The sequence below is a fragment of the Diabrotica undecimpunctata genome, chromosome 1 (genome assembly GCF_040954645.1).
Source record: "Diabrotica undecimpunctata isolate CICGRU chromosome 1, icDiaUnde3, whole genome shotgun sequence".
Classification (NCBI taxonomy): domain Eukaryota; kingdom Metazoa; phylum Arthropoda; class Insecta; order Coleoptera; family Chrysomelidae; genus Diabrotica; species Diabrotica undecimpunctata.
Genome location: NC_092803.1, coordinates 3412009 through 3434806, shown reverse-complemented (window position 1 = coordinate 3434806; position 22798 = coordinate 3412009). Strand labels below are relative to the sequence as shown.

Below are 22798 nucleotides of genomic sequence, written 5' to 3'. Positions count from 1 at the left end.
GAGTCGTCTAGTTCCAAAACCGGCCATTTGCAAAAAATTTAAAAGAAATTACAAGTTAAAGATTCTTGAAAGCTTCCTTCTGATAAATACAAAATTTTCAAAAGCGGTCATTTACCATACTTAAACTATATTAAAAGATGAGGGTTAGTTCCAAAACCGTCCAACTGCGTTAATTCGGCGACTCAGTGATAGTGCGCGCCACCGACAACGTGTGTTCGATAGGTTAAGTTTCACATGAAACTAGCATAGATCATTGTTTTGTTGATTTTTATAGTTAAGAATTTTATTAAAACTTTTAGAGGCATAGAAAGCCACTACTGTCGAAATAAAACCGCTATTCGCATCTATTTACCAAGCTTTTTGAATATTAAATCTATGTGACGCTTATATCAAAAACAATCTACCACAGACTTGTGGGTAAAAGAAAGCTATTTTCGTATGGTTTTTAATTGAAATTTCAATATTGGATTTGGAACTCCAAGGACAGATGCATGTTCTACCTGCATCGAATTAGTGGAAAGAATAAAAATAGAAAAGGACAAACAGAAAAAAGCAAATCTAATGTATTGCAAACTTGTCCATTCTCTGAAAGCAAAAGCTTTTTATTCTGAATTAAAAGAAAAATACCCAATATTAATGACATTTTCTTTTGATTGCCAAAAAGATCAAACTCTACCCAGGGTCCCGGATCAATCGGCATACTATCCCAGGCAGCTATATCAGTACAATTTCACCATTGTGCAGGGCGATTCAAAAGCGTCATTGAACAAAGACAATGTGTTTGTTTACACATGGAATGGAGTAGGGCATGGAAAAGATTCAAATGAAATTGCCTCTGCCTTATTCCACAAACTACAGAACACTATATTTAATGAAAGTATAACCCGAATAAAACTAGTATCAGATGACTGTCCAGAGCAGAACAAAGCTTCAACTCTCCTCGGAATGTTAATGCTTTGGTTAAGTAGACATGCTCCTGAACATGTGAGGGAAATCCAAATTGGCCACAGCTTCTTGCCCCCGGATCGTGTGTTCGCCAGGATAGAAAAAGTAGTGTGTTCGAAAGAAGTCATCGCCAATCAAGAGGAATATATTGACATTTTTAAAAAGCACGGAACTCTAGCCAATGAGTGCATTGTATACGACTGGAAGGAGTATTGCCATGAAATAGTCAACAGTCAGGGCAGTGGCACTTCAAATGTGCGCCTACAAAGAGGTTTTTTATTAAAAAAAATAACAATGGCAAAATTTTGGTTCGTGGGGAAGTCGCATATAAACATGACATGAGTAATTACAAAAGCATTTTAAAGAGAATGAAGAACCTAGGGGAAATGCCCACGAAGACAATACAGTCAGGAATGGTAAACATCAACCCATTAAAGCTTAATGACGTACAAAAGTTGCTAAGAAAACATTATGGTGAAGAATGGGCTAATTTTAAACAACTTTCCTATTATCGTAAGCTATTAAAGAATGATAACCAGTCTAGAGGCCTGGACGCTGACGGAGACGTTCACGAGAAAACTAGAAGCATTCGAAATGTGGGTGTACCGACGCATTCTTCGTATATCCTGGACCGAACATGTCACCAACATAGAGGTAATCCAAAAAATCGGAAAGGAGAAAGAAATCATGAATACAATTAAACAAAGAAAGCTTGAATATCTAGGCCACATATTGAAACACGATAAGTACCGTCTACTGCAATTGATTGTCCAGGGAAAAATAGACAGTAAGCGATGGCCAGGCAGGAGAAGACACTCGTGGCTTCAAAATCTGAGGAAGTGGTTCGGGCTCACATCGGTCGAACTATTCAGAAGCGCCGCAAACAAGATCAGAATTGCCATGTTAATAGCCAACGTTCGCAACGGACAGGGCACTGGAAGAAGAAGAAGAACCAGTCTGGACACGCTGTGCATAATGATGATGTGAGTTGTTGTACGCAAGAGATGGCAATAGACAATATTGACGAAAATTACAGCCACGTGTAAATTTTTCGTTTTTGAAAAGTGTGTTGTAAGTTTTAATTTTATTTTTTGTTCGATTCATTCTTTAATAAAAATATACTATAAGAGTAATTCTGATTTCATTGATGTTTAAAAACATATGAACACAAATTTCAGGCACAATGAAATGGGTAATGACATTTTATTACCATGGGTGATTTAGCTAGATTGTTTCAAAACCTGACATGTTTAGGGGAATGAGTTTCAAAAACGTCAAAGTTGATTTGTAAGTTCCAAAACCGGCCATATTGAAAACATATTTAATTTTATTTAATAACTGAGCTAATTAAATCCAAAATAACAAGTTACAATTTGATACATTATCTGATAGATAGCACATGGCATTAAGTATGAACTTTTTTTTTCGGGAGGCTTAATAAAAAAAATGTTTTCTTCATTTTGTGAAAATTGCACTTTTTGCAAATGGCCGGTTTTGGAATTAGACGACTTAAATACAGTATACCAGTAGTGGGAAAATTTTTAAAACACAAGGGACGAGCGGCTGACTGATTTGAATTTTTAAACAATCACAGTTGTTTTAAGTTGATGTAAATCCACCGATTTACTTCCAGTCTGTATGTTTTTTTATAGTTTCATCTTCTATTTTATTTTGTTGGACTACTGTGTTTTATTATTATTATTCGGAGATAATATTTGGTTTTTCTTTACATTTATCTTTTTTGTTTTCTGTTTGTGTGACAATAAATGTTTTATTTCTCTAACATTAATTTTAGTTGAAAAACAAAGATTATTTTAGAAAAATGTTCTATGGCCGCGAAACTAATAGCAAATAATATAGACGCTTATATAAGCATCTATATTCTTTGCTAATAACTATGTAAGTGTTATTTATTTTGTCTCTATATGATTTGAATCACTGCTGATTAGATATTCCAGTTCCAAATCTTAATTTAAAAGTTACAAAGGTGTAGCAGCTTATTTTTGGTAAGATACTCGAATTTTATTGATTATGTAATGTAGGTTATAAAATATACGACCATAAGGTACTATGGTTGCGTTCACCCATCGAGTTAGAATCTATGGAGAGGGCATCACGTGACTAAAAACGTAAAAACGACCTCACTTCGGCCATATTGTTTTGACAGATCATATATGTTTATTTACGTCTGTTGTTTTTCGAATATTTTTAGTTTTATAATACTTTTATAGAAACTGTAATAATATATTGTGATAGTGCATAATAATGGTTTCTTGTTCTCAACGTAGTTGCAGTGGCAGAAGCAATGTTAATAAAAAATCTTCAGGAATAACGTTCTACAGGTTAGTATACAAATATGTAAACAAAGTAATGGCCCGTACTTCAGAGAATAAATTAATAGTATTTGACTGTATTAATTTATCTTTATGTATAATATATCGTGTTTTTAGTGTTTACCGCGGGATAAATAAATCATAGTTTATTAAAAATGTATTGCACTTTTTTAGATTATGATTAAATCTTCTGAATGACTAGTCATATTTTTATAGTAGTTTTAATATTATTGAGTCCGGCCATGATCCCACCGCCATATTGATATCACAGTTAGCCACGCCTACCTACGCCATTTTTAGTACATACGTTAATATGCTCATAGCTTCTCCATAGATTCTAACTCGATGCGTTCACCAGACTCAATCGCTTAGAAGCTGCTTATAATCGATTCTAGTGAACGATGTGCTGATCATGCGCTAACTATAAGCGGCTGATAAGCGGTCGCCATTTTATTCAGCCTTAAATTTGTTGTGCTAAATCATCGTTGAATAGCTTATTCTAATATAATTAGAATTATAGTTGAATTCCGCCAACATATAAATTTATCAAATAAAAAATGGCAAATTTAATCAAAATATGTAATTTTTATTTCAAAGTATTCAATGTAAACAACACCACGTAGCACGTACCTATTTTCGTTCTGATAATGATTAGTATTCATTTAAAAATTGTAATGAAAATCTATACCACCAAGAAGAAAAAAACCTAATTAAATAAAACCATACTAAACATATATAACCTACACCTAAAACAATAAATTTGTGTTTAGCAAATTCACCTCCCTAATCGTTCAACAATGCTCACAACAATACTTTAACAATCACATTGCTGTCACGTGCCTTACATGAAATGAATCTGCTGTCTGCACGAAATATTGTATCTTTGCACAGTGACTAGTGACCGAAAATAAATTGTTATACGAAGTTACAGTATCGGGTAGAATGTGTCAATTCTTTCAATGTTTCGAAACATCACAGTGAGTTAATTCAAATGATCCGAAACATTTAAATGAGTAATTTTGTCCAACACTACTCTGTTAAGGTTTTCTATAGGTTCAGTATTCAAGTGGTTTCGTTTTTTTCTTTTGTGTATCCTCTTTTCTTCTCTTTTCTGGTAATTCTCTACAGTTGTTCTAGTTCGTCGGGTATGCATCTTTCTGTATCATTTTTTTTTCTTTTGCTGGATTCTTGCATTCATCGTCAAACCAATGATTTTTACGGGCACAAATTTCTGTTATGCTTTTTCCGTTTCTTACGTAATAAACTGCAGAAGTTATAGAGGGCAACCACAGACTCAGATAATTGCCTAGCAGTGGCGGCTTTTGGGGGTAGGCAGGATAGGCCGGGCCTACCCAATAATTTTAAGAGCTTTAAAATTGAAAAACATATATTTAAAAATTATGTTAATGCATGTAAATAACTTTTAAATGTACTAAATCACTCAATACATTAGCGTCCGAAAAACAACTAAGTTATTATATTACCACAGAAAGCATCGAATCGTATTCAGGCATTTTAAATATCATTAATAGGCCCTATCGGAACTGGCCGACCCAGCTCAGATAAGATCCCCGTACAAAAAGCGTTTGAAGTTAAGCAGCTTGCCGGACAACGATTTATATTGTCGCGTTTATGCTTGCTGTTTAGGCACCAGACGATCGGGCCTACGATGACCATCGTTGTCACATGTAACGTAATTATCGAATTATAATATAAATGTTCTTTTAAATTATGATAAAAAAATATGTAACATAATCTATAATTGTAACATATTTTTAAACAAACAACACAATTGCAAACAAGTGCACGGTTGCCCAAATAAATTTAAAAAAATTCGTAAAATTCGAAGAAAACAAATTGCATTTGCGTGATTTCTATATCGCCTGATTGTATGCAACTTATATATGTGAGATTGTTTTATAACTGATACATAAAAATGAGTTCTGATGACGCTTTAACAGGTTGCAGTAATAGTAATGTTGATAGTGAGTGTTTGGACATTGTTGTTTTACTATTGGAATCGCCATTATCTAGAAGAACTGAAAGTGATAGAAAAAAAAAAAATTATTATGAATGAAAGGCCTACTCCAACATTGCGAATTGACCAAAAAGATGGGAAAAAGGTGCGTACTTTTAATTGCTCTTGGTATGATATCTACAAATGGTTGTCTGGAAGTATTACGAAAAACAGACTATATTGTCCGTGTTTGTTATTTTCTAATAAGAAATATGTATAGAATTGTGAAGGATACTTTGATTTAAAAAATATGTCTGTCTCCTTAAAAAAATTCCAATTGCAAGGAACATTTAAGTAATTTGCTGTCCGTTAAGGATGTACTGAAGAGGGCGTTTTCTGTTCGCGATTTGCTAGATGAAAAATAAAAAATCGCAAAAATTAGATACAACGCAGAAGTTGAAATGAACAGAGAAATCATTAAAAAATTAGTTGGGGGGGGGGGGGTCATGACCCCGTGACCATAGCTATGTAATTTGCTGGCTTGGCCTACCCAAAATTTTACCGCACCAGCCGCCACTGTTGCCTAGTGATCTCAACATTGAGGGCTAGAATTTCAAACACCAGTAAAGAAAATAAAATGGATACAAAAATGGAATGTTATGTTCATTGCCCTAAAATAATCATCGTCATATTTAGGAAATACAAAAATTATAGGATGTATTACATCAGTGATTACTTCTTTTCGTAAATAATAAACATTTTTATTCTATAATATATCTAGGTATCACGTTCTCGTAACATAGATGTTTTCAAAATATTTTAGAGCAAATTTCACCTAAAAAGATTTTTTCTTAAGTATGTCTTCTCAGATGTGTTTTTAAAATGTGTTCTCGGGAAAAGCTTTTGGAGCAAATATCACATGCAAAAGGTTTTTCTCCAGTATGTATTCTCAGATGTGTTTTTAAACTATGTTTTTGTGAAAACAATTTGGAGCAAATTTCACATACAAAAGGTTTTTCTCCCGTGTGTATTCCTATATGCTGCTTTGCATGGTTTTTTTGTGAAAACGATTTGGAGCAAATTTCACAAGTAAAAGGTTTATCTCCTGTGTGTATTCTCATATGCATATTTAAATTGTATTTTAGTGAAAACAATTTTGAGCAAATTGTACATGTAAACGGTTTTTCTCCAGTGTGTATTATTCGATGTTTTTTTAAAATGGATTCGTATGGAAATAATTTGGAACAAAATTCACATTTAAAATGATTTTTTCTAGTATTTAGTTCTAAATCGCACGTTAAATTTTTTTTTTCTGTAGTGTAGGTTTTTACTTGTGATTTTAAATTTTTGATGCATATTTTACACCTGAAATTTGTTTTTTCTGTATTCCCACTCACATCTAATTTTAAAGGATTTTTTATTGAAAATAGTTTGTCGCAAATTTCACAGGTAACGTAAATTTCAGTATTCACAACCGCCGGAGCAGTTAGAACTTGGTCCAAAGTAGTGTTAGTTACATGGTCTTTGATTAATTTGTTTACATCGTTTTGTATATCTTCACGGAAAAAACCTAAAACAGTGAATATATATTAAACCAATCTCACATATCCAAAGAAAATAAAAATAAATATCGTACGATTGGTAAGATAAATCTCAAAAGGATGAATACAGGACGAAGAGATGAGAAATAAGAGTAAACAGTTTTAATTTTTGACTGTATCTTTTCAAGGATGTATGAAATAAAATTTGGTATCCCAATTTTATTATAATCTAATATTAATAAAAAATACAATTACATTAATACTATTAGCAAGCACATAGTTTTTTTTTCTGTATGTCTTGGACACTAAGTAAACTGTGTAAAGTAAAGGGCGAGGACGAAAAGTTTTATTTATTTAAATTTTACATTAAAAAGGTTTTTCATAAATTGTGTATTCTCATATTATGGTTTTTTCAACATTTTTTTTTTGAAAATATATTTTGGGTGTTAAAGGGACTGCGGCTATCCCCATAGGAAATTCTACGGTTCATTCTGATCATTTTGGACTCGTTTTTCTTAGTGGATGCTCCCGATCATGTAGTGATAACTCGGAAACGGCTAGTCACGTCGTAACACTAACATAAAAAATGTCCGTGGGGAGTTGTCTGTCTCCCATCGGACGACTCCCCAGGTGGTGGATAGGGGAACGCCCTAACCGCTAATAGGACCGGTAGGTAGCTGGGAAATAAAAATACCAACCCCGAACCAAAACAGACTAAGGTATGGCAACCCTAACAGAAGAGTCCCTGGCCCTCCAGATTGGGGTTGGGCTAGAGGCTGACAACCTCTTCCTGTAAAAAAACCTATGTTACTTAACCTCAGGACCTATTAGCTGGACGAAACTCACAACGACGACTCTGCAAACGAAAAATGGAACTAAGATTAGGAACATGGAATACCCGAACCCTGTACCGAACTGTACATACAAAGCAGATGTTTTAGCACTGCAGGAAATGCGGTGGACGGGAACTGGTACTCTTGACAAGAGAACCCATTCCATATATTATAGCTGCAATGAAAGCCAACACATAGAAGGGGTGGGATTTATTGTAAACCGAAGAACAAAATTATTACATTATTGACTTTAAAGCCCACAGTCAGAGAATGTGCTATTTGAGCTTGAAAGGGAATTTCTTTAATTACAGTTTGATCAATGCACATGCCCCAACTGATGATAAACCAGAGGAAATAAAAGAACAGTTCTTCGAAGACCTAGAGCAAGCCTACAGAAGATGTCCCAGAAATGACATTAGGATTGTATTAGGTGACATGAATGCAAGAATAGGACGAGAGCGAGTTTTCATGCTTACGAAAGGAAAGCATAGCCTACACAACAGCAGTAGCGATAATGGATTACGACTGATAAACTTAGCAGCAGTACTCAATATAAAAATCGCTAACACTCATTTTGAACACAAGAACATACACAATGTTAACTGAACCTCTTATGATGGAAAAACAACGAGTCAGATTGATCACATCTTAATAGATTCAAGGCATGGAACAGTCGTAATAAACTGCAGAAGTTATAGAGGCGAAAACGTAGATTCAGATCATTGCCTAGTGATCTTAACATTAAGGGCTAGAATTTCAAACACCAGTAAAGAAAATAAAATGGATACAAAAAAATGGAATGTGCAAAACCTGAGAGATGCGACAATTGCAGAACGGTACTCGGAAAACCTCGCCAAAAAGCTAAGGAATAAAAATGTAAATGAAGAAGGCCAGACAGATATAGACTCCTACTGGATCAGAAATAAAGGAAGACATTGAAGCAGTAGCGAAAGATGAAATAGGAACAGAAATTCGTGCCCGTAAAAATCATTGGTTTGACGATAAATGCAAGATTGCAACAAAAGAAAAAAATGAAGCCTACAGAAAGATGGTTACCCGTCGAACTAGAATAAAGGTCGTGGCATATTATCGTGCACGTTGCGTTTCCAGCACATAGCGTTTCCGAAAAATATAATTTAAATGGTTTTAGTCCGAGTTACAACGTGAAGAAAAAACTATCGACGAGGCTATTTCAAATAGCAATGAAACCCACAGCTTATACATAGAAAATAGGCTGTTACACCAAGATAAAGAATCACAGGGTAAGTTGATCCATCACCTCGAGAAAAGGGCTTGTGAACAAGAAACGTTAATCGAATTATTGCAACTATGTCTTAATGAAAAAAAATCAACAAAAACATCAAGAGATTAGACGTCAAATTCCTCTATTGGTATCTCAGAAAAGGAACAGGTGGCGCGCCAACTATCAACAGACTTAATGCCTTCAGAATCGACAACACAACATACACCTGTATATGATAAGAGTGGCAGTGGCAGATATGAACGACGTCGTGACAACTCTAACCTCAATACAAAGGTAAATATAATCACTAATGAACAAGTGCGAGGTGCAGTTGAAGCAGCGAAGATGTATAACAAACCCATTACTGGAACAGCTTCTAACTCTAATTCATCTACAGAAGTGAAGACAGTTCCAAAACTTGGATTTTTAAGTGTTTATCAACTGCATCCTGAAACGACAACCGAAGACTTGACTAATTATCTAAAGGTAAATGCTCCAAATGTCAGTTTCTACTGCAAGAAGATAAAGGTTACCGAGTACCAGACTAGTTTCAAAGTTTCATATCCATTAGATTACAAAGATGAAGTCTTCAACCCCAGCATCTGGCCTGAGGGTTCGATGGTCCGCCGTTTTAACTTCAAATACAAGAATTTTACCAGCCGCGATTTCCAACAAAACCAGAAATGATTGTTACGAATCCGGAATTGGGCAATCTAGATGCTACAAATAAGTCTGGAGGCAGAACCAATCAACTAGAGATCTCGTATGTATAAATTCTCAATCTATTATAAACAAAATAAGTATTATCGAATTATTGCTTGAAACTAAGAGTCCGGATTTGCTGTGTATATCTGAGTCATGGTGTAGTGACAACAATATAAATTCCCTTTATCTTCCTAATTATCTCTTAGGTTCGTACTATAATCGAAGTGATCATATACATGGTGGTGTACTTGTATTTGTAAAGGTTAATTTTAAATTTAATATTCCAAGTTTTCTCACGAACATCTGTCAAGATTTTAACTTTGAATGTTGTTGTATTAGTTTTAGATGTGACTCAAAAAAAATTTGTTTACTCAATGTGTATCGCTCCCCTAATGGGGATATTGATATTTTTATACATAAATTATATCATGTATTTAATATTTGTTATTTTATATATGATTGTGTTATTCTTTGTGCTGATCTTAACATCGATTATCTTAAAGAGTCAAGGGAAAAATCTATATTGATGGATTTCATGATTAGTTTTGGACTTAACTGTAAAAATACTGAACCAACTAGAATATTTACAAACAAAAACGGTGTAATTTCACGATCGAAACTAGATTATTTTCTTACCAATATTCCTCAATTATACAATGAGGCTGTTGTGAACTACAATTTAGGTGATCATCTAGGACTTCATTTTAGTTTAAACATATCTGAGAGTAACAATACTGCTACATCCCAGATAGCTACTTATAGAAACTTATCAAAGAATTGTTTGTCTAATCTTTTGTTGAGTCTTGATTCCGAGAATGATGCCATTTCCTAAAGTAAAATATTCCGTAAGGAAAATTAGCCTCGGTTCAAATTTCCGGGTAAGGACTATCTCAGAGAGAACACCATTACAGGTTAGAAAAATTAGGATGGGGTCTTGGAATCTTGGAAGTCTTACAGGTAAGGGTGTGGAGTTAGTAGAGGCGCTTGAAAGAAGAAGCGTACAAATTGCTTGTATTCAAGAGAGTAGGTGAAAAGAACAAAGGGCAAAAGAACTAGGTGAAGGATACGAGTTGTAATATGTATTTAAAAGTAACACTGGAAATGTAGTTGTTATAATTGTTGATAGTGAAATGAAAAATAACATAGTAGAAGTTGTAAGAACGAGTGATGGCATTATGTCAGTGAAATTTGTACTTAATAAAGAAGTATTGAAAGTTGTGTGTGTATGCTTCTCAAACAGGCTGGGTGAGAACGAAAAAAAGCTTTCTATGATCAATTATGTGATATTCCACCAGAGGGGAAAGTTTAGGTGATTTTATTTTATTGCACTTGTGGGCCAATCCAATACATGGAAGACTAGGATTTGGAACTAGGAATAAAGCTGGAGATAATATGCTTGAATTAGCAACATCATTAGGTATGGTCAATTAGAATAACAGGACAGCAAGGTAATAGTTAGTGAGACTGTAAGTCAACCACATAAGTTGCTTGTACTAAACATCAGAGTAAAAATGCGAAACCAAATCAAAATATCGAAGAAGACCACAAAAAATCAAGTGGTGAATGTTAAAAGATGAGAAAGAAGGTCTATTCAGGGCAAAAATAGTATAAAAAATATGTGTTGGGACATAAAAGGAAGTTCTAATACAATTTGGAGGAAGATGACCAGTATCATTAGAGACACTGCTATGAAATGGCACTACTTGAAAAAACGTCAGGAAAGCAGTTTGAGAATATTGAGACCTGGTGGTGGTCTAACAAGGTTTAAGAAAAATTAAAAGAAAAGAGAAGATTATATAAAAAGTGGCAAGAAAATAGGTCAGACACAGATCAGATCAGAAGATAAAGTGGCAGTGGGAAAAGCTACAGCAGAAGCTTGGTTATGTTATTGATGAACATGTAGCTACATAAAGATATCACATGACCTTATGTACAATAAATATACTACAAGGTAAATTTGAATTATTGACATGAAGAAGGCCTCTGACTGAGTACAAACTTTTCAACTGGTCAAATCATAAGAAATGAAAGGAGGGGAGATGACCAATGAGAAGACTTTCCATGCAAAAAGTTTGTCTCCAGTGTGTATTCTCAGATTTTTTTTAAAGCAGGTTTTATCTTCAAGGTTTTTTCCCAGTATGTATTATGAGATGTCTTTTTAAACTGGATATTTGTGAAAATGATTTGGAGCAAATTTCACAAGTAAAAGGTTTATCTTCTGTGTGTATTCTCATATGGACATTAAAATTTGATTTGGTTGAGAACAATTTCGAGCAAATTTCACATGTAAAAGGTTTTTCTCCAGTGTGTATTCTGAGATGTTTTTTTAAATAGGATTTTTGCCGAAATAATTTGGAGCAAATTTCACATTCAAAATCTGTATCTTCTTTGTGTATTCTCCCATGGTCATTTAAACTGGATCTTTGTGAAAATGATTTGGAGCAAATTTCACATGCAAACGGTTTTTCTCCGTTGTGTATTCTCATATGTACACTTAAATGGGATTTGGTTGTGAACAATTTCAAGCAAATTTCACATGTATACGGTTTTTCGCCAGTGTGTATTCTTTGATGTGTTTTTAAATCGTATTTTTTTTTTAACAATTTGGAGCAAATTTCACATTTAAAACCATTTTCTCTAGTATTTACTTTAAGATTGCACTTTTCTGCAGTGTTGGCTTTCACTTGTGATTTAAAATGAGAACTTTCTAAAAAACTTTCGGTGCATATTTTACATGTGAAAATTATTTTTCTGGTGTTTTCACTGATATCTGATTTTGAACGATTTTTTGTTAAAAATTGTTTGGTGCAAATTTCACAAGTAACAGAGTTTTTTTCAGTATCCACTTTTTTCAAAGTAGTTAGATATTCGTCTAAAGTACTGTTAGTTCCAACACAGTCTTTGAATACTTTGCTTGCATCAGTATATATATCTTCAAGGAAAAATCCTAAAATAGTGAATATATATTAAGCCTATATCACATACCTACAGCAAAGACAAATAAATTTTGCATGATCAGTAGAACAAATCCAAGGAGGATGAATGAAATTAAATTAGTTAACGAAATTTGACTCTAATATTAATAAAAATATAATAATTACAGTAATACTAATCTGCCCTCCTAACCTAAATGGGCGTATCTCAAGAAAAGACAACTTTAGAGAATGAGCATTTTAGTAAATCAACAAACCTCACTCACTTCCCCCCCTTTCATTTACATTTTTAAAAGTGGTTATAATCAAGTTCATGTGTATATTTTATAATTATATTGTAAAAGTTTGAAAATTATTTGTAGTAATTAGACTTACAAGACTTATCTCAAAAATGTAAGACTATCTTTCTTATCAAACTATACATACAATCAATTATTATTTGATTTCAATTCGCTGGAATGTTTTACCAAAACTTTAACCTAACCCTTTTCCATTAACCTTAGATTTTAATTATATTCTTCTTTTTTCCCCAGAAATTCCAGAAAATTTTGTTTGAATTTTTGGTTCTGGTAAATCGTTAGTTTTTTTTTTATTTCTGCACTTAAAAATCGAGTTCAATAAATTCCTGGTCATCAAAATAATTCTTATATTTCATTGTCTTATGACCTCTCGTAAATGTCACTTCTACCATATCATGTAGATAGGGTCTAGGCTATGTGTTACTTAACTTGTAGGCTGAGGAACAATCTTGCCACTGATAAAAGTTCTTCATCTCCATTTGGAACAAAACTCTCATTATACACAACAATTCTATGCATAAATACTGCAGCTTTGAACATGTCCAAATGCGGCAACATTATAACTTTTTTCATATCCGTGCAACATACTATATGCTCTAAGTGTACGTCTTTATTTTTGTCATTGACATACTGTAAGCTGGATTTGTCAGCTCTATCTTTATGTTTTTTCCACTTTTTACATGTTTAACACGATTCATCTATGGTTTCTTTTGTGTGTAAGCTGCCATGGAATGAAAATTCTTCACACAACTCGCCCTCTTCATGTCCCAACTTAACTATAGAAACATTCATTCTCTGTGCAATGATTCGATACTTTTCGTATGAACATATATCACTATACTTACATATAGAATGATTATACATGAAAGCACATGATAAATCACTTGCTAGATACAACCTATTAGGGGCATGTTCTCTTCTATAATGTGAACTGGTAGGTTTGAAAGAATTAATGAGTTTTAATAGGTTCATCATCTATTTTATTTCTAGGTTTCTTCAGACACCGTTTACCACCTTTAGCTGGTACCACCGAGTTCTTAGCACTTTTTAGAACATTTCTTAAAACCTTTTCATTTATTCTTTTCATACCCAAGAGTGGTTAGAAAGAATAACTTCGCTTTGTTTGAATTTTATGTGTCTGTTAAATAATAATAGAACAGAGCATTCCTTAAATACTAATAACATAAAAAAGAATCTGTAAGTTCCATAGATTTGGGGCAACTAAATTATTACATTCATATTTATGCTGAATTATTGGTAATATTGAAATGTACAAGAAAATGTTTAATTAAGAGAAGCAATAAATTACTTACTTTTTTCATCTTTTTGTTTTTCTTCAAAGAGTTCGAGTTTATCTTTATCTTGTTCTATTTCAGTCTTTATAGGTTTTTCCTTTAAAACTAAATACTCAAATGCACCATCTGTAATTTCTCTCTTGGGTTCCTCATTAACCTCAATTTTGAAGGTATCAAAAAGAGCTTTATCCACCTCATTATCTATTTCTGTTTTACATGTGTCCTCACTAACTTCTTGTTTTACTAATATATCATCAAATGTGAGTTTATGTATTTCCATGATCCGTTGATATTAAAGAAATATTATGCCTATTCTTTGGAATGACGTTTTTTCATATTTGGTCCCAGTGAAGATAGCCTCAAGTTAACTGTCAATTCATTTCACAGAACAAATTAATGCGTTGGCAGTGTTGCCATGTTCTTATAATGTATATGTTATATGCTTCAAATATTTTATTTTTTATTTATTTATTAACGGATATACCATTTACATTGGAACAAAATATAATATATAAAATTTTTCAAAGTAAGCATAACATTGAAAAATAATTAGTAAAGTTTAACAAAAACTAATAATTAACTTGAATACAAACTAATATCATGGCTCCAGTACACGTTGGGCCAACTACTTGGCCAATGAGTTGGGCCAAGTAAGAACAGTGATTACACGTTGGAGTTGATCAGTCTGCATTAACCTTTCAGTGAGTAGAGTAAACTCTGATTATGGATCTGGATGTGGAGACTGTAGCAGCCTCCGCAATTAATTTGTATTCCGCTTCTAATTTGTATAGAAAAGTGTACCAAACAAAGGTAATTAAAAAAACAATGACGCAAAAGACGGTGCTGGATGCTGAGTATTCATCGAAATAGGACAAGGTAATTATAAGAATACATCCAGTTTGCATACAGTATGGTGCAAGATTGTAGCGCCATTCTAGCTCGTAAATAGACTTTTTATGTCGCAAAAATATTAATATTAAAATCACAACGTTAAAACTTATAAACAGTAGTACATGAGAAAACAAATATTTTAAACTCAACGATCAGCTGTCAATAACCAAACATGACTAACAGCTATTTGGCAGATCGCGCAAGCCCCAAAAATCGTTGGATTGGTGGACGAAAAACCGACAACATTCGGTTTGTATACCAACCCTGGCCGCCAATCGCAAATTTATGCCAAGTGGTCCTGTACACGTTGGCCCAACGTGTACTGGGGCTATCACACAAATAGCAGTCTCTTTATCACATTTTTAAATTGTTATAAGGAGTGGAAAAATAAGTCCAGATCACTTTGGTACCTAGTATATGGTCTCACCATATGAGTAAGAGGCTTGAAATATTCATAATTAAATTGATGAAATGGTAGATGAAAGAACGAAGTATGGCTAGTTCCATGAAGAGTGTTAAGACCTAATCAATTTAAAAGTTCAGGGCAATTTATCAAATTATTAGCAATTTTGTAAAGGAATAGTAGGCAAAAATAATCTTTTCGCCGATTCATAAAAACAATTTTCAAGTGATCAGCTATCATACTATAACTGTATGGGACAGAGAGGTCATGAAAAGCACTACGGTAATGATAGTGTTTACCAAATTTATGCTGAACACGATCAAGTTTGTCTATAGATGTTTGATAGTAAGGTCTCCATACAACTATTGCATATTCTAGTCTGGAGCGAATGAGACTATTAAAAAGAATTGGTAAAACAAAACATGAAAATTGAGAAGTGTTTCTAGTTATAAACCCTAATACCCTATAATCGGTATTGTTGAGTTATAGCATTTTTCATATAAAAATGCTTACACGTCATTCAAGATTTACGACGTCAGAATCCCACAGCGTTGCCAAAACATCAGAATAGTTAGTGAGGAATTTTTAAAATGTCAACTATTTGTCAAACTATTATATTAACCGTAAATACACATAGTTTTAAGACTACTGCAACACACTAAAATACATAAGAAATCATTTTAATTCAAAATTATATATTCTAAATTTTAAACTTACCTTTTTTAGGGCTGTAATAGTAAAAATGTCCCGCCATTAATTCTTGTTCAAAATAATCTATCTTATCTGAAAGCTTATCAGCTTTGTATCTACAGACTATATATTTGTTTTGACATAGCACAATCACAATAATAATTAGTTTTTAAAGCTATTAACAAAGAATATGCGTCTATATTCTTTGCTATTAATATAAATTTAATATGTATTTATAAATACAATTTATTAATATATATAATATTATGATCAAATTGTGTAAAAAATCAAAACAAAACAAACAAAATTCTTACTCTAAAAAAGCGACAATACTTTATACAGTTTTGCCACACGCTGAACTGTCAATAAAATTTGAAGTATTCCAGTATCAGTTGCGTACAATGGTCTAATTTATTTAATTAAAATTATTATTTTGTTGAATATTAGACTTGAAGAGTTATTTCATAAAATTTATATTATTAATAACAAATGTTTTTGGTTATTTAATCAATATAATTCTAAAATTTACAATATAATGATGATTACATTTTTCTGATTATTACACCATTATGACGCCTATGAAAGATCGAGCAGTTCCGTATTATTACCTGTGTTAGGAACATTTGAACTCTAAGGTTGACGTTCTGGAAATTTTAAATAAAAGTGACGTCACTTTGTATAGATCGTGACGTGCAGATGTTTTACTTTGAAAAATGGTATGTCGTTTGTTTTATTCCTTAATAAGAATAAAAATAATAACAACAACCCTATTTAATGTAGAAACTATCATTTATATACTCTTTATAAAATGCTTTAATTCAAAATAATATCAAAATTTAGACAATCATTATTACAATTTATGGATTAACATATGTAATCAATTGTTTCTTGTTTGTTTATTTTATTATTTGTCTGTCATAATAAATATAATATAATGTCAAAGCAATCAAATACACTGCTCAAAATGAAAGAAGGAATTGCGGGGAAGAGAATTACATCACTCTCCGTAAGGCCGATGTCAAAGGCAGTTGGTTTTGGGGTTAGTCCAAATTGTAATGTTTTTTGTCCCTTTTCATGGAAAATGAGTAGTATTGTGCAGTTACAAGGTTTGGGAGAATCTTTGAAAAGAGAACATGCGGTGTGTTTAGTCGGAAAAAACAGGCAAATTTGTTGAAAAAAGTGAATTATACTCAATGTAATATGTCAATTTTGAACGAGTAATCACTGTTTCTGTTTTATGTCTTACCCAAGAGATTTGCGGCGTTTTCAACAAATTTGAAAAATACCCACATGGTTCCAGTTTTTTAAGAAGCGGAGCTTCAAATTTTGCGTCCAGTGCCCAATTTAAGCTTTAATTTGTTTTGTCCTAAGAAGCCGTTTCAGAGCATTTTTCGCAGTTTGGAGATGAATTTGTTCGTGTGGCAGAGAATCTAAGTCCAGTTCCTAACCCCAGAAATTCTAAAGTCCAGTTACAACCTCAGAAATTTTAGTGAAATCCAGGTAGCTCTTGTTGTCAACCCCTTATAGTAATACCCTATGTGGTAGGCAAAATAATCGTTACACCATAATTTGATCATTTTATAGCTTCTAGTCTTTGTTCCTCTCTGATAGACATGTATTTATTTTTTGTCGAACTAAATTTGTCATTCATGTTTGTATTTGAGTTATAATCAGGTCCTGATGCGCCGCTCGTTGTAAACCGGCAAGGTGGTCCGCCATTCTCCCGTAAGAAATACATTGTCTATCTTACCTCTTACCTACACTGCATTCTAACCCTGACTTCTACTATAGATGTAACATAGTAATGGGCTAATAATATAGGATTAAATAATGTTTGGACAATGATTTTACAAAACAAACTTTATTTATTACAAGCAGGTATTTATTACAAAAAAATGTCTTAAAAAAACGAACTTAAGATTATGCGTATCTAGGCGCTTTAACAGCTAATTTATAAATACTGTTTGGCTGAAACGTTACGTATCATGATCTTGACATTGTATTGTCTGTAATTTACGAAGCAATGTATCAAACATATTACCAAATGTTCATCAATTATATTATTTGCTGTAAAAGCTGTATTAAGACAGCTTGGTTGCCCAATCGTAAATAAGTTCTATACCAACACTCAAAAGGGAATAGCAAGAATATTAATATTTTGTGCATAAAACTTATTGGGCTAACAATTAAAACCTAGGATTGTATTTTAAAGGTATTTTACTAAAGATAAAACGATTTATGTTTTTTTTTTAGTTTTCGCAAAACTAACATTTTGGCACTTAGTCCGGTTTTTGTGATTGACATGTATTTACGTATATACATTGGGCGTCAGAGAACACGAGCCACCTACAATATTCAGGAAATTTTGTATATTTTCATGAATTTCTTCAGTTGTTTTTATGTTACTTAAGTTAAATCACGTGTTGTAAGAAGTCGTAGTTAAATTTTAAAAGGAATAGACACACTCGAAACAACCGACAACACTAGAAATTACTCAGAAATAAATGCTTACGATTTAAGGACGACATAAATCTCTCAGAATTATTGTTTTGAGAAATGCACAAATTGGTTTTATAGGAGCATATAGAAGCTGTATTGGTTTTATATTGACTGTATTTTTTTTATTGACGACAGAAATATATGCAGAGTATTCAGATTGTTACGTTGCTGGAAAACGGAACAAGTCAAAGTAATGCAGCAAACCAATTGCATGTTAATAGTTCAACATTAAGAAATTACTACAGATTTATTTATAACGAATTTCAACAAAGGTGACCCGGTATGAGTGTTAGAAAGAAAATAATCAGAGATTATCGCGTTCTGACTAATTTCTGTGAGTGTTCTAAATGCTCCAAAGTCATCTTTAACAAGATCAACAAACAGCTATTGTACTACTGCTTACAAAAGACGCAACTTGCAATTGACAGTGAACATGGTTTTGTGCTGCCTACAATCAATCATACCAGGATACTTTATCCCTTATGGGCAGATAGATAAATCACAGAGAATCGCATCACAACTGACATCATCATACGGTCAGATTTGGGCTTTTACTACTATGCTACCCGATTCAGATCTTCTTGCCTAGAGAATGCATAGTAAAGGGAAAAAAGTGTTGCCTTAAGCGATGCTGTAGAGAGCTGGCGAACACAAGTACAAACAAACACCTAACCAGAGCTCAAAAGATAAAAGGTCAAAAACCAGGAAAAATAGCTGCTGGAACTTAGAATAAAGAAAACCCGTACAGAACCAGAACTACAAAAGTATTCAAGGAGGGTAAAAAGAGACCTCGAGAAATTACTGTAACTACTCCGCGACAAAAGGTTGCTAAAAAACCTAGGAATTCTAACGGGAAAACTAGATCAGACTGAAGCAGATCTGATAGTCAACAGACCGGAACAAACAAGGATCCTCTAGGTAAACTGTGCTAACGAGTCTACGTAATTCACTCTAAAGAACTGTCTCTATTAGAGATGCTGTAATCATCATCAATGTTTAAGTATATATGGTATGACCATTAAATCAATGAAAAAAAAAACGGGAACCGACCTTGTAGTGAATTGTATATATACGCTACAGTTTGCAAATGATCAACACATATACAACGAATGGACGTAACCAGACTGTCAGCATTGGTTATCACACAAGGTAAATATTGTAATACATATTGAAGGGACTGGTATTTTAAAAGTGGACTGGGCTTCACAAAGCCTGAACCTTAATTAGTAATCACTTTTCTCCAAAGGAACTTTCAAAACTATGCCAAATTGAATGAGTGTCATCCACAACTGTGGTGGTACCACACTTTGAAAAATGCCGTTTCTTGCCATAGTGTCAGTGAGTGAGTTCGCCTGCCCTTAATACAAAACAGATTGGGTGAGGAAATTCTTTCCTCCGAGAGAGCTGTCATTTGTTGATTGAACATGCACATAGGATGAGATTTCTGGTTTCCAGGTCATTTTATTACCTGGAAACCAGTTTTATGTAATATATTCGCAAGAAAGTCCTGAAATGTTATGTGTGGTCTATCTTATTATATGGTTATGAGACATGGACATTAAAAACTACAATAGTGACAGATTAGTCGAAAGCAACTTTCCCATGACATTTGTATTAGACACTGATGCGGTACCACAGTAGAATTATCTACCGCAGCAGCCGATATAGAAAGGTTTCAGGAAATTGTAAACATGATGACGGCCAACGTCTGAATACGAATACGGCACCTAAAGAAGATGCTGCCGAAGACTGACGAACTCTGAGGTATTCTGCCTAGGCACGGCATGCCCTAGCAACATTTCGTCACAATTGGTGAGAATTTGTCTGAATCAATAAAAAAATTAAAAGGAAATGCACAAAAAGGCGACTATCGCCGACTCTATATATCCCAATAGGTCTCAATAGCCTCATTCAGGGTCTGCGTGTAAACACAGTAAAGCAGCTTTCTCAGAACTTACTGTCGCTCGGTGCTCTCCGTTCGGCTCGCGGAGATAAGAATACGGCCGAGGCCAGAAAGCCCTGCATGTCGTAAGAGGCGACTAATGGGTAGGAATCGAGAGGTGGAGAGCCGTTGCTTGAGGTGTCGGGTCTGTAGAAACGCACTCGAGGCTCTTAGGCGTCACATTCACCGGTCTACACTCCTAGTATCAGAGACGAGACTCTCGTGGGACCACTCTACTCTCATTCCAAGAGAACCAGGTGAGGTTGAACGAGCTGAACCCGTACACACCTCTTTTAGCCTTACACCACCATTAGGGGCGTCGGTGTCTCGGCACGTACCCGCCTGGAGATTTAAGAGTGGTAGAGGAGAGATCCTCGGCGGCGACCTGTCTACGTGCGAGGTGGAAATTCCTCTGCCTGCGTCACCTGTTTAACTAACTAACGGATGGGTGGCGTAATCGCAACACAGGTACTACGGGGAGAGTGGAGCCCCGCGATGCTTTTGCATCGCGTCACCCTCATTTTGGTGTCGGACTCGTAGGGGCAGTGGAGGCGCTTGCGGTCGTATGCCGAAAGGCCAGGTAGACCAGGGTCCTGCCAATTTTTATAATTGGAGGGGTGCGAAGCTCAGGTATGTCGCTCGGTGCTGGCGAAGAAGTTATATATAGTAGGTTCCCACGAATTCACGGGAGAGAATAGACGGCTTTCAGAAAGAAAAAAAGCTAGAAATGTTCAGCAATTGTTTCTTGTCTTCCTTTAGTCAGTCATGATAATGTGGAACTTGATTTAACGCCTTAAAAAAAGTGCTTAAATTCCTCTGACGCACCATGTATGCGTGTGCTTTATAAATACTTCACTGTTTATGACTATTTTCATACACACACATATGAGCCCCTTCCCATATCAGTTTGCCCATCTATGGAATTTGCAGTTTAAGTCGAATACCATAAACAAATTATACTCTGCATGTTTTTATAAGTTCCCATATTAATTAATATGGCATTTTTATTAATATTTATTAAAAACATTACCCTTATGGTTTTTAATTTATTTTCAAAAATAAAAATAATCACTAAACTCTGGTTAAGCATTCACTTATGTCAACATACGTTGATTTTTTCATAATTACGTTAAATCCAGAGGTAGCTGGAAAAATGACATCAAAACAATAATATCAGTTAATGTCAAATGTATTTTGATGTATTATAAAGCTTTTTGCGGTTTGTGGATTGTACAATGGATCGAGGTAAAATTATCGATGAGAAAATTTCTTCGATCATTATTAGATTTTTTAATTTTGGAAAATCTAATTCGGAAATCGCGAGTGTGTTGCAATTGTCACGCTATAGTGTAAGAAATATAGTCAGAAGATACAAAACTACAGGTTAGGTCGTCACAAAATCTAGAAATATACGAAAAAGTAAAATAACCGAAGCAGATCGAAGGGCATTTTATGGAGTGACGTTATTGGAAGACACGTTTCTAGATAAACAGGTCACCGAGAGGCCAAAATTAGGATTTGGTAATTACAAAGTAAGTTTTATAGTTGAAAAAATTAGTACGAATTGTTTTTAATAAATTTCATTTTATTTTAGGCTGAGGAAAAGCCACTTTTAATATTACAACAAAAGAAAAATAGACTAAGATGGTCAAAAGAGCATAAAGATTGGACTCAGTCGCAATGGGATTCAATACAATGGAGTGTGTGTTGAAGACACACGCAGAAAAAATTAAGCTTTCCATTCCGACTGTCTGAAGAAAAAGTGCAATTTCCTGCATCTGTCATGATCTGGAGCAGCATGTCGTCTAAAGGTGTGGGAAAGTTACATTTTATCGATGGGAATGTAAACACATAATGACAAATATTTGAACATTTTAGAAGAATCTCTTTTACGGATTATACAACACCGTTTTACATCAGCGGAAGATTTTGTCTTCCAACAGGACGGCGCAGGTTTTCATACCTCAAAAGAGTTTAAAATGGATTGAAGATCATGACATACCACTTCTGGAATGGGTTTCTAACAGTCCCGACTTGTCCCCGATAGAGACTTTGTGGCGCGAAATGAAAAAAGCTTTGAGAAAACATGTAAGAACATTGTAAGAAGTTGGTAAAAACTATGCCTCGAAGAATTGTGAATGTCATTAAAAATAAAGGGTATGTAACTCAGTGGTAAACTTTCACATTTTTTTTGTTGGTATTATGACATATAGTATGCGTTTTTAAAATTTATTATTATTCTGTTTAATCAATAGTTTTCATTATGTTATAAAATATTTTCTATAATTA

At 33.8% G+C, this 22798-nt stretch overlaps 1 protein-coding gene across 2 annotated transcripts; it reads right to left on the bottom strand.

Annotated features, from left to right (window-relative positions):
- Positions 1-3142: 3142 nt before the first annotated feature.
- LOC140444278 (uncharacterized) lies at positions 3143-14431 on the bottom strand. 2 transcript variants are annotated; one of them, XM_072536029.1, is made up of 3 exons: positions 14103-14431; positions 10194-12504; positions 6666-6805 (listed from the first exon to the last, which is right to left on the bottom strand). In XM_072536029.1, exons 1-2 carry the CDS (start codon positions 14362-14364, stop codon positions 11678-11680), a joined length of 1089 nt encoding a protein of 362 aa, XP_072392130.1. In that variant the 5' UTR covers positions 14365-14431; the 3' UTR covers positions 6666-6805; positions 10194-11677. The 2 variants fall into 2 exon arrangements, with proteins under 2 accessions (XP_072392133.1, XP_072392130.1); XM_072536032.1 differs by lacking the exon at positions 10194-12504 and having other exon boundaries at positions 3143-6805.
- Between the last annotated feature and the right edge of the window lie 8367 nt (positions 14432-22798).

Excerpts from the sequence above, each read along its gene's own strand:
- LOC140444278 (XM_072536029.1), bottom strand. The coding sequence starts at position 14,364 with ATGGAAATACATAAACTCACATTTGATGATATATTAGTAAAACAAGAA. Across the intron at positions 12,505-14,102 it reads AAAACAAAAAGATGAAAAAA|GATTTTTCCTTGAAGATATA; the intron begins GTAAGTAATTTA and ends TCACTATTTTAG.